At 43.4% G+C, this 12013-nt stretch overlaps 1 protein-coding gene across 13 annotated transcripts in view; it reads right to left on the bottom strand.

Annotated features, from left to right (window-relative positions):
- Positions 1–1644: 1644 nt before the first annotated feature.
- SEC31B (SEC31 homolog B, COPII coat complex component) overlaps positions 1645–12013 on the bottom strand; it is a 34489-nt gene continuing 24120 nt past the window's right edge. For 7 of the 13 annotated variants that reach the window (XM_045568619.1, XM_045568621.1, XM_045568624.1 and 4 more), the window contains 7 exons: positions 7129–7300; positions 6019–6333; positions 5713–5771; positions 5281–5427; positions 4862–4981; positions 4041–4112; positions 2647–3809 (listed from right to left, as the gene is read on the bottom strand). In XM_045568619.1, the coding sequence (XP_045424575.1) occupies positions 3630–3809; positions 4041–4112; positions 4862–4981; positions 5281–5427; positions 5713–5771; positions 6019–6333; positions 7129–7300 (1065 nt within the window). In that variant the 3' untranslated portion in view covers positions 2647–3629. Of the gene's footprint in view, positions 1730–2646; positions 3810–4040; positions 4113–4609; positions 4714–4861; positions 4982–5280; positions 5428–5712; positions 5772–6018; positions 6334–7128; positions 7301–12013 lie in introns of those variants that run through there. The other 6 variants (XR_006739270.1, XR_006739271.1, XM_045568626.1 and 3 more) reach the window with 6 other exon arrangements.

The following is a 12013-nucleotide window of genomic DNA, read 5'->3' as shown; positions in this document are numbered from 1 at the left end:
ATATCATCCTTTCTGGATCTTTGCTTCTCTGATGGCCTAAGATTGACTGAGGCTAATCTGCCAAGGATTAGCAAGTCATCTACATAAATCTTCCACTAATACATTTGCTCAGTAGCCAAGAGCTTGCTGCTTGTGGGGCTTGAATCTTCTAGTTTTATTCTCAGAGAGAAGCAGTACAGCAGAGACTTGTTTATAAAATAGGGCAAGCCCTTGGGGAGGGAACAGTCATTCCTTAACAACTCTTTGCAGCCCAAGGAACTTCCCAGCCAGATCCCTTGCTGTAGGCCAGTCCCAGGTCTGGGCACTGGACAGCTCTCCTGAAGCAGAACTGGTCAGATGCTAGGCAACCTCAACCTTCCTCTCCCAGAGTAGGAGAAAGCACCAGAGGTGTGGCTCCAAGTAGGTAACAAAAGCCAAGACTCTAGGGGCTGACCTATAAGAGTGGAAGGTCTCCCATATTCCTAACTGAGGCAGTGGCAAGGTCAGACCCCAAGCCACTGGCCTCATCCCTATATGTCTTCTGGTCCTACTAACACTTACTGAGGAGAGAAGGTCTCCCTCCTGACCAGGGAATACACTTCCCTTCAGGGTCTCTGCGTGCTTCATTTCCATCGCTACTAGCAAACGGCCCTTTGCTCCTTCCTTCAGCTTTTATCTGGGCCTTCTCAATCTCCCAACTCACCTTCTTCCTTAATCAAGCAGCAGCATATACTAACCTAGTGTCCCACTTGGCAGAATTACTTGATAGTGCACAGGAAGAAAGTCTGGCAAGGCAGCTAGAAAATATAAAAGTACAATGCTGTAAAGCTACATTCTCCAGGAGGTCTCTCAGCATAAATGTAGAAGAACCATTGTGCTTCATATTTGATAAACTCCAGGTCAGTACTTGAAACATGTCATGTTGCCAGAAAGTTCTTTCATAGGTTATTGTTTTATATCCCCAAATGGATATGATTGATACTAGAATCATTTGAGTTCTATAAAGAAAACATTACTGAGCTACCTTAGATCTGTATTGCTTTTTTCAGCCTCTTGCATTATCCATTCATACATTTGTTCACTCAACAAACACCAGAGTGAGACAGTGCTGAACAGCACACTGACATCACCACAGGAGTGGTGGAGTTTAGGGTCTCATCTTATACTCAATTGCTAGGGCTGTGTTCCCCTGTTTACAAAGTGGACAACTCCAGAACTGTTGCTTGGGAAGACATCTTTGAGGTCAGCTAGTCAAATCTTTTGTTTTACAGATTTAAACCGATGCCGAAAAAGATGACTGGCTTGTTTCACCAACTAGTGAGTTACTGTGGGCTGACTGCTGAGGCACAGGTCCCCTCCCTCCTCTTGTGTGCTCTTCAGGAGCCCATCTGTCTCCACCGGAGGACAGAAGCAGAGGGAGGTCCTGAGAAGTGACAAGGACACTGGTTGGGGTGGGCAAAACACTGATTCCTTCCTGTCCCTGGCCTGTGAGCATACACATAGGCAGGGCTTTCTTTTCTTGAAAAGAATCCCAGCCTCAACTGGCCTTAGCAGCAGGTTAAGGCAAAGACAGAGACAGGGTCATCCTCGGCGCTGGTGGTGCTGGTGGTGGTGGGAGGGGAGGGCAGGCCAGGGCACTTGCCTATTGTGGGTCTGGATTGGATGCTTCCACTCATTCATTTCCTTTTAATTAACCCGCATTCCTGGAGGAGAAATATTTATGTTGGCTCCCATAGAGGCAATCCTCAGACTGGAAAGAAGGGGGAAGAAAGCCTGTCTTAGCAAAACAATATCTCTAAAGAGCTCAAGAAGAGAAAATAGGGGAACAAAATGCCATTAAAATAGCCTTCTACCCCCACTGGAGTCAATGAAAACTTCATTTCACATGCTAATCCGCCACTCCGCCCCCTTCTCTTCTCACAACACCTTTTCCGAAAGTGTTTGGGAAAAGTCTTCGCAGTCAGTACACAGCTCCCTGCAGCTCAGACTTCTCCTTGTGTTAGTTCAGGGCCCCAAGTGGGGCTCTCGCTCCAGCAGCGGCTTTTTTCTCCCCCCCTTTAATTTAAACAAAGACTTCGGAGTTCATCAACCTCCCACTGAAATTCACAGCTGCTGAACAAACTAATCCCCTCTCCCAGCCTTTCTTCTCCTCAATGGGCTCTTGGCTTCAAAGACACTTTGGGAAAGGACTTTGCTGGGGCTCACACTGCTTCATCAATAGAAGTTAGTGCAAGTATTATCTGAAGAGCAAGTGGCTTTACAAACAAATACTGCCTAACAATCCCTCCCTCCCAAACACACACATCTAGCCTGCAGACATGATGGGATCTACAACAGGATTAGGGCTAGTACCCTCTGGCTTCACACCCAGTCCCTTTGTGCAGCTGAGCTCAGCCCTGAAGTGGTGTGGGGAAAACCCTGGAGCTGAACATCAGGCACGGATGAAGATACACACACACACACACACTCAGCAGAGTGGCCACAAATGCTGCAAGGAGAGCCTTGCAGCCTAATTCAGTGGAACTGGACACCTTCCTTTCTTTAACTCTCTTGACTTCTTATCTCTCCCCAAGCTTCTCCCCTGCCTTACTAGGGTGCAGGAAGCAAGAACAAAGAGATAGGTAATGGCAAAATAGGACCCAGAGGAGACAATGATTGGGAGATGACTGAGGAAACCAAATCAAAGTGGCTTTATTGCACCATTAAGTATATCTGTGAATCAAATGTGATGCATCAAATGAAAATACAACCAGAGAAGGTAGCCCTGAGACATGCGGTGGCTGAGGGGGCGAAGTGCCCCAGCCCTTGAGGAGCAGTGCTGGAAAAGAAACCTTCGTTAATATGGTTCCTATTCCAGAACTGGGCTTATAATCACAGAATGAATAGTCTAGGGCCTTGGGCCAGCGCTCAAACATAAGTGGAGTCAAGGGCCTTTCCTCATAGCCTCTGGTCCCACTGCTCCTCTCTAATAGCCTAAGACAGCTTCCAGCAAGGCAGTTCACCCATTTCACCTTCCACCTAACCTAGCCCACCCTTAATAATGCTGGCACATGAAAAGTTTTGTTTAAAAAGGGCCAAAGTTTCCTCTCTTGGTTCTGCTCAGTACCCATCCCTCACATTTATGACTTGTTCAAAGGGTAAACAGCAGTCAACTCTACCCCAGCTCCTGGGCCACAGAGAAATATGGACCTGAAAATATGAAGTCAGAGGCAGGGAGAAGGTAAGGTCAGGCTCATAACCACAGAAGGGAAAAAACAAAAGATCCACAAGGTAGGTTACAGCAGAGGTAGACTTGGAAATAATGATCCTGTTCACTATGTCACAGGCCAATGAAACAGAATATCCCAGGGGGAGAAGATATCCTGCCCCAGGTCCTGTCAGAGTACAGTGTTATAGAAAGTGAAGAACTGACTTTGTGCTCTGCCTCTGGGGCTGAGAGAGTCTTGGGTAGATCCTAGAAGGCCAGGAATAAAGGGGAAAAAGCAGGCACTCAACTGGTTTGTTTGGAGCTAAGCCTACAGCATCACATACCTGCCAGCAAGGGAAGAGGATTGGGAAAAACAATAGAATCTGTTCCAAAATTCCCCTTTTCTGCAAGGAGGAGTTAAGTAACAGCAGAAGTGGCCTCCTGGCAACAGAGGCTGGCTGGTTTAGATCTGCAGCTTGTGTGCGATGGTGAGGATAGCCTTCAGGATGGGCATGAAGCTGGACACTTCGCTGAAGCTGCTGCAGCCTGCCACCTGCGCGTGCACTGTGAGGCCCTGCTCAAAGCTTCCTGCATCCACACACCGGGCAATCTCGTGGAGCCCAGCCAGGACATGAGGCGAGAGCTGTGGAGGGATTGACCCTTGAGTTAGTAAGCCCATATCAGCCTCCACCCTGGCAGCATAGAAGGGATAAGAGAGGATTCAAGTTCTGGAGCCTAGTCCAGAAAAGATGTATGTATTTTGTGGGGACCCAGATTGAGGAGACCTTTGGGAAGAAAAGGCACTGGGCTTCCTTTGGCCATGGGTGACGGCAGAAGGGCAAGAGGCAGAGGGAACACAGCTAGCTGTACTTACTGTCCCCTCACAGATCTTCTCATACAGATATTCTAGACGCTGAGCTGCCTCATCCAGCTTCCTTTTTGTCTTCTGCAAGGAGAGAAATGGATTTTTTTTTTGAAACAGGATCTCAGTCTGTTGCCCATGGTAGAGTGCAGTGGCATCATCATAGCTCACTGCAACCTTAAACTCCCCTCAAGTGATCCTCCTGCCTCAGCTTCCTGAATAGCTAGGACTACAGACATACACCATTATGCCTGGCTAAGTTTTTTATTTTTTGTAGAGATAGGGTGTCACTATTGCCTAGGCTGGTCTCGAACTCCTGGCCTCAATCAATTTTCCTGCCTCAGCCTCCTAAAGTACTAGGATTACAGGCATTAGCTACCATGCCCAGCCTCAAAAAATGGATTCTGACCCCAGCCCCTAAGTCTAACACTACATAGGGTTATAAAGAATCACAATATATTAGAACTAGATTGGCTTAATGCTACTTGCTCCATTTCACAGAGGAGGGAATGGAGACCCAAAGAGGGTAAGTAACTTGCTCAAGATAACACAGCCAGCAAATGAATGGCAGGTTTCCTTACTCTTGGCTTCACCCTCCTTCTAGAACTTCCTGCTGCCTTTAAGTTTTGATGCTGTTGGGTCCTGCTGAGGAGCCAGACTTCAGACCAGAATCCAGGTCCCTCCCCTGTTCCTCATGGACGTAAATATAAGATACAGACAGCATGTTAAGGGACAGTGAGAAAAGAGTCACACAAAGAACTGGTCTATAGCTGAGGGGTCCTGGAACCAGCGAGGGATGTGAGGAGGGCATTGTGGGGAAGATTCAGACTCACTAAGTCAGTTGCAGACAAGGAACAGCGCTGGAGAAGTGCCTCAAAGCTGGTCTTCAAGGACTGATGCTCTGGGGGCAGCTCTTTCCTTTCCATCTTCTCAGGTGGCAATTGCTGAAGTTGCTGATAAAGAGGCAGGAGAAAGACAGACAGGCAAGCTTTCCTTCTCATGGCTTCTCCAAGGAGTAGTCGTCAGTGATTCAGAATCACACTGTTCCCGTTAGGACACAGCAGAGTTGGGGAGAGGAGCACCCTCCCCTCTTCTCTGCAGTAAGGACACCTGGTGCCCAATCCAGTTTCCCTCAGTTCGGAGACTGCCTCTACCTCGAGGAATGAGACCCATCTAACATGCTCCCCACTTTTCCAGACCCAAGGAGGGCTGAAAGGTTTCCCAGGGGAGGGTAACACATTGTCCCTGTCACCTGCAGGCTGAGTCCTCCTGGGGCTCCTGGGGGAGCATGACTCATACTGGAGAGAGGGGGCTGTGAGGGAAGGATCCTTCGTGGTTCAGGGCTGAGGCTCATAATTGGAGCAGTAATTGGTGCTGGGGGCATAAATGTCTCTGGCAGCTAAAGAGAGAGAAAGAAAGGCACAGGAGTCTAAGCTAAGAGACTCCATAGGCCCTGATTTTGGGGAGTGGTGGAAATTACAGTGAACAAGGAGACAGAAGTGTGAGTGGGAAACAGGGAAATGGGAACACTGGTATGAGTATGTAAGAAGTAAAGAGGAGGGTGCTGAGGACAGAAAAGTGAGGACAGCCTGAGAATGGGAAGGACTGACTGAATTCTATAAGGAACTGGAATGTGGGTCACTGGTGAATGTATGAGGGAGTGGGTAGGGAAAGATGCATGGACCTTTTTCCTCTGTAGGTTTCTCCTGGGGGCTGGAGCATCTTTCCAGGAATCTTGAGGTGCTATAGAGTAAAAATGGGTTTTTAGTGGCATGGTCAGGAACATTGGAAATTTTTGGTCTGAAGGCTGGAAAAATTGTTTTAGTTGGAGTCCACCATACCTCCCTCTGCAGACCAGCCACACTCCCAGCCACTCTCCACCCCAAGGGGTCCCAGTTCACTGAACAAAAAGACTCTCAAGGTAATCATGGGGAGGGGAGGAAAAGGAGGCAATAACCCAGAAGAGGGAAGCCATGGAATGAAGACTGACCTGGATGGGAAATCAAGAAGCCAGTGGCTGTGAGGGTGCTAGAGCACGGAGCACCTGGCCCTCCAGGAGGGTATGCAGCAGAGAAGATGGCAGGAGGGCCTGGGGGCTGGGAGCTCATGGGACTGGGACCTAGTGGTCTCACAGGAAGCAGAGAGAGCAGTCTAGAAGTTTCAGGCAGGGAGGTAGGGCCAGGCTGCATGATGTCAAGGGATGCCATGGGTGGAGAGGGGCCAGGAAGAGGCCATGTTCCAAGAAATCCCACAGGGTTAGGAGCTTGAGCTCTTTGCCCTCCTAATAGTTGCAGCTGAGATAAAGCTGAAGTAGAACAGAAACAGGGCATTTGCCACCAAACTTCAATTCAGGAGAGTCACAGAGCACATTAGGGAGGAATAGGACAGCAATTTAAAAAAATCTATCCCCACAATATGCTGAAATAATAAAAAAAAAGTAAAAAAAAATCTAATAAATGATTAATACATGTTTATGGAGATCTATAATTTATGAAGTACCTTTAACTATATTTCTTATTTAACCTGCAAAACAATCCTGTAGCATCGAAATAACCAACATAACTACTTTAGTGGCCAGGCGCGGTGGCTCACGCCTGTAATCCTAGCACTCCAGAAGGCCGAGGCGGGTGGATTGTTTGAGCTCAGGAGTTCAAGACCAGCCTGGGCAACAGCGAGACCCCATCTCTACTAAAAATAGAAAGAAATTATATGGGCAGCTGAAAATATATAGAAAAAAATTAGCCAGGCATGGTGATACATGCCTGTAGTCCCAGCTACTTGGGAGGCTGAGGCAAGAGGATTGCTTGAGCCCAGGAGTTTGAGGTTGCTGTGAGCTAGGCTGACACCACGGCACTCTAGCCCGGGCAACAGAGGAAGACTCTGTCTCAAAAAAAAAAACAAAAACAAAAACAAAAAACTACTTTAGTATTTTGCCAAAAGGAACAAAGTCAGTAAGTGATAGAATTAGGAATTCAGACTTCAACTTCCAAGCTCCTCTCACTAGAAAGACACACTGCCTCCCAAATCCATGGTGGTCATGCCAATTGCTTTCCTGAGACATCTGTGCTCTGCTCAGGCAAATCTTCACTCACTCACTCACCAGGCCTCATCCCAGGGCCCAAAGGCAAAGGCTGAACTTCCTGGGGCCCAGGTACCCTGTAGTCACTTATATTCTGCATTCTGGAGCCCTGATGAAGGTTAGGATGGGAAGGCGTCAAGGGCATCACTAGGGATGACTGAGGTATGAAAACCCTTGGCCTTGGAGTTGGAACCTGTGAAGAGAAAAAAAAGGTCAGCTCTTGGAAAAGTAAGTAATTGAAAACAGAAAAACAATAGACAAAATTCATGAAAAACTATTTTTTTGAAAAAAATCAATAAAATTGATAAACTTCTATAAATATTGATAAAGATAAAATGAGAGAAGACATAAATCATCAATATCAGAGATAAAATAGGGAATATTACAACAGACACTGAAGCCATTAAAAGGACAATAAAAATACTATGAATAATTTTACATTCATAAATTTGACAACTTAGCAGAAATGGAACAATTTCTCAAGAATCACAAACTACCAAAACTCAGCCAAAATGAAAGAAAACTGGGTAGTCCTATAACTATTAAAGAAATTATGAACTCCTTGTTGTACTACTTTCCCCCTCCTCACTACTGCACTTGATTAGTCTAAAAAATTTTTTTTTAATTTAAACAAAATAAAAATTAAAAAAAAAGGAGGAAATTGAATTTGTAATTAAAAAGCTCCCAAAAAGAAACCTCTAGGTCTAGACGGTTTCACTGGAGAATTTTACCAAACATTCAAAGAATTAACACTAAAGTTTATATAATCTCTTCCAGAAAATAGAAGGAACACTCCCTAACTCATTTTATGAGGCCAGTATTACCCTAATACCAACACCAGACAAAGACAGCATAAAATAAAACTACAGCTCAATATTTCTCATGAACTTAGACACAAAAATCTTCAATAAAATTTTAGCAAATCAAATCTAACAATGTATATAAAAATAATATTCTATAACCAAGTGGAATTTATTCCAGGTCATATAAGGCTGGTCCAATATATTTAAAAATAAATCAGTGTAATACACCAGATCAACAAGCTAAAGAAGGAAAATCATATGATCATAGAAAATGATGCAGAAAAAAAATTGACAAAATTCAACACCCATTTATGATCCAGTACACAAGGTGCTATGGTCTGAATGTGGTCCCCCAAAATTCATGTGTTGGAAACTCAATCCCCAATGCAACAGTGTTGGGAGGTGGGGCCTTTTGAAGCGTTTAGGCCATGAGGGCTGTGCCCATGAATGGATTAATGGGCACTATAAAAGGGCGTATGGGAGTAGGTTCGCTTTCTCCTCCCTTCTGCCTTCTGCCTGTGAAGACACAGCATTCCTCCTCTCTAGAGGATGCAGCAACAAGGTGCCACCCTGTAATCAGACACCAAACCTGCTGGTGCCTTGATGTTGGACTTCCAAGACACCAGAACTGTGAGAAATAAATTTCTGTTCTTTACAAATTACTCAGTCTGTGGTATTCTGTTACAGCAGCACAAAATGGACTAAGACACATGAATAGAGGGAAACTCCTCAGCCTCATACACGGCATCTACAAAAACCTATAGTTAACATCATACTTAATGGTGAAAGACTGTTTTCCCTCCAAGACTGGAAACAAGGCAATGACATTCATGCCCGACATTCTTATTTAACATTGTACTAGAAGTCCTAGTCACTACAATAAGGCAAGAGAAAAAAATTGAAGGCATACAGATTGTAAAGAAAGAAATAAAACTCTATTTGCAGATAACATGACTATCTACTTAGAAAACCTCATGGAGTCCACAAAAAACTCCTAGAACTAATAAGCCAGTTCAGGAAAGTCACAGAATACAAAATCAACACATAAAAATTAATTGTATTTCTATCAATATATACTGACAATGAACAAAATCCAAAACAAAAAATGTAATATCATTTGATTTCAAATTGCTCAAGAGAAAAATACTTAAGTATTAACTGAACAAAATATGTACAGAATTGGTATGATGAAAATTATAAAAAGCTGATGGAGAGAACACTGGAGAGACATATGATGTTCATGGATTGGAATATGCAACAAAGATGTCAATTCTCCCTAAATTAATCTATAGTTTTAATGCAATTCCTATCAAAATCTCAGCAAGTTTCTTTGAAGACATAGACAAACTTATTCTAAAATTTATGGGGAAAGGGAAAGGTCAAAACAATTTTGAAAAAGAAAAATGAAATGGGAGAAATTACACTTTCCCATGTCAAGACTTACTATATAGTGGTAGTAATCCAGATAGAGTAAAATTGGCAAAGGGATAGACACACAGACCAATGGAAAAGAACTGAGAACTGAGAAACAGATCCATACAAATATGCCCAATTAATTTTGCAAAATCAAATAATTGAATGGACAGACTTTTCAATAAATGGTGCTGGTGCAACCAACTGGATATCCATTGGCATACCTTATGTAAAACTTCACACCTTATACAAAAATTAACTAAAAAACAGAATGTGAAAAATGTAAAGCATAAAACTATAAAACTTCTATGAAGAACATAGGAGAAAATTTTGAGGAACTAGGACTAGGCAAAGAGTTCTTAGACTTGACACCAAAAGCATGACCCAACCAGGCATGGTGGCTCACGCCTATAATCCTAGTACTTTGGGCCATGGCTACAGGATTGGTTGAGTCCAGGAGTTCAAGACCAGCCAGGGCAACATAGCGAGACCCCTATCTCTATGAAAAAATTAAAAAAAAAAAATCAGCCAGGCATGGTAGCACATGTCTGTAGATCTACCTACTCACGAGGCTGAGGCAGTAGAGCTCAGGAGTTGGAGGTTATAGTAAGCTATGATTGTGCCACTGTACTCCAGCTTGGGTGGTAGAACAAAACTATATCACAAAAAAACAAAAACAAAAATACCTCCAAAAAACAAACAAAAGCATGATCCATGGGTGGGAAAATTTATAAACGGGACTACATAAAATTACAAACTTTTGCTCTGTGAAAGACACTGTTAAAAAGATGAAAAGAAAAATTATAGACTGGAATAAAATATCTGCAAATCACATATTCAACAATGTGACTTATATGTTCGTTGGATCTGGAATATATAAAGAACTCTCAAAACTCAGCATTAAGAAATCAAACAATCCATGCTGGGTGCAGTGGCTCACGCCTGTAATCCCAGTGCTTTGGAAGGCTGAGGCAGGAGGATTGCTTGAGGCCAGGAGTTCGAGACCAGCCCGGGTAACATAGCAAGACCCCATCTCTACAATAAAAAAAAATTAGCCAGGTGTGGTGGCGTGCACCTGTCATCCCAGCTACTTGGAGGCTGAGACAGGAGGATCGCTTGAGTCCAGGAGTTTGAGGTTACAGTGAGCTATGATCGTGCCACTGTACTCTAGCCTGGATGACAAAGCGAGACCCTGTCTCTAAAAAACTCAAAAAAGAAAAACAAAAAAACCCAAACAATAGAATTAGAAATTAAGCAAAAGACATACACAGACATTTCACTGAAGAAGATACAAGAATGGCAAATACAAAAATGAAAATATGTTCAACACAATTAGCCATTAGAGAAATTCAAATTAAAATCACAATGAGCTATTACCACACACCTATCAGAATGGCTAAGTTGAAAAACATTGATAACAGCAAATCCTGGTGAAGATGTGGAGAAAGTAGATCATTTTTATATTGCTGGTGGGAATGTAAAATGGTACAACCACTCTGGAAAACAAACTGGCTGTTCCTTTTAAAACCAAAAATGGACTTACCATACAACTCAGCAATTGTATCCTTACATTCCTAGGTATTTATCCTAGAAAAATGAAGACTTATTTTCACTTAGAAACTTACACTCAAATGCTCATAGCAGCTTTATTCATAATAGCCCCAAATTGGAAACTACCTAAATGTCCTTCAAAGGGTGAATGGCTAAGAAAACTGTGGTACATCCATACCATGGAATACCACTCAGCAGTAAGAATGAATGAACTATTGGTATGCATAATACCTTGGATGAACCTCAAGGAAACAATGCTAAGTGAGAAAAGCCAATCTCAAAAAGGATACATACTACATGATTCTATTTATGTACCAATTGAGAAATAACAATTACAGAGCTGGAGAATACATTAGTGATGTCAAGGGTTAGGGATGAAGGATGGATGTGGCTATAAAGGGGTAATACAAGAGAGTCTTGTGATGATGATACAATTGAATATCTTGATAGTGGTGATGGTTACACACCACAATGTGACAAAACTGCATAGTTACATACACACACACAAATGAGTACATGGTGAAATCTTAATCTACGGATTGTACTAATGTCAATTTCTTGGTTTTGATGTTGTACTGTGGTTGTATGGGATGTTAGCATGGGGTGAGGTGGGGTTGGGATGCAGGAGACTTCCAATTATTTCAAAATAGAAAAGAGATGGGGAAGGGGAGATAGAAGGGAGGGGAGGGGATGGAGGGAAGAGGAGAGAAGTGAGAAGAAGGAACAAAGAAAAGGAATTAGGGTAGGAATTGAACGTAGGATAAGATGAATCAACAGAGCTTCTGCTTGATACCTCTATCTTCAAATCTCCCTGGATGTTGTTCCACAGCTCCTCTAGTTAGCTCCAGGTCTCACATGTTAACAGTACCAAACCCACCTGGGAACTTTGGCTAGAACCTGGGGAATATTCTCAATTCTTTTTTTTTTTTTTTTTTTTGAGACAGGGTCTTGCTCTGTTGGTTGCCCAGGCTGGGGTGCAGTGGTGTGATCAAAGCTCACTGCAGCTTCAAAAACCTGGGATTAAGTGATCCTCCCGCTTCAGCCTCCTGAGCAGCTAGGACTACAAGTGCATGCCACCATTCTGGCTAATTTTTTTAAAAAAATTTTTGTAGAGATGAGGTCTCACTATGTTGACCAGG

Source organism: Lemur catta, chromosome 14 (assembly GCF_020740605.2).
Source record: "Lemur catta isolate mLemCat1 chromosome 14, mLemCat1.pri, whole genome shotgun sequence".
Classification (NCBI taxonomy): Eukaryota; Metazoa; Chordata; class Mammalia; order Primates; family Lemuridae; genus Lemur; species Lemur catta.
Note: the sequence above shows the minus strand (reverse complement) of the source record. Positions and strands in the feature narration are given on the sequence as shown.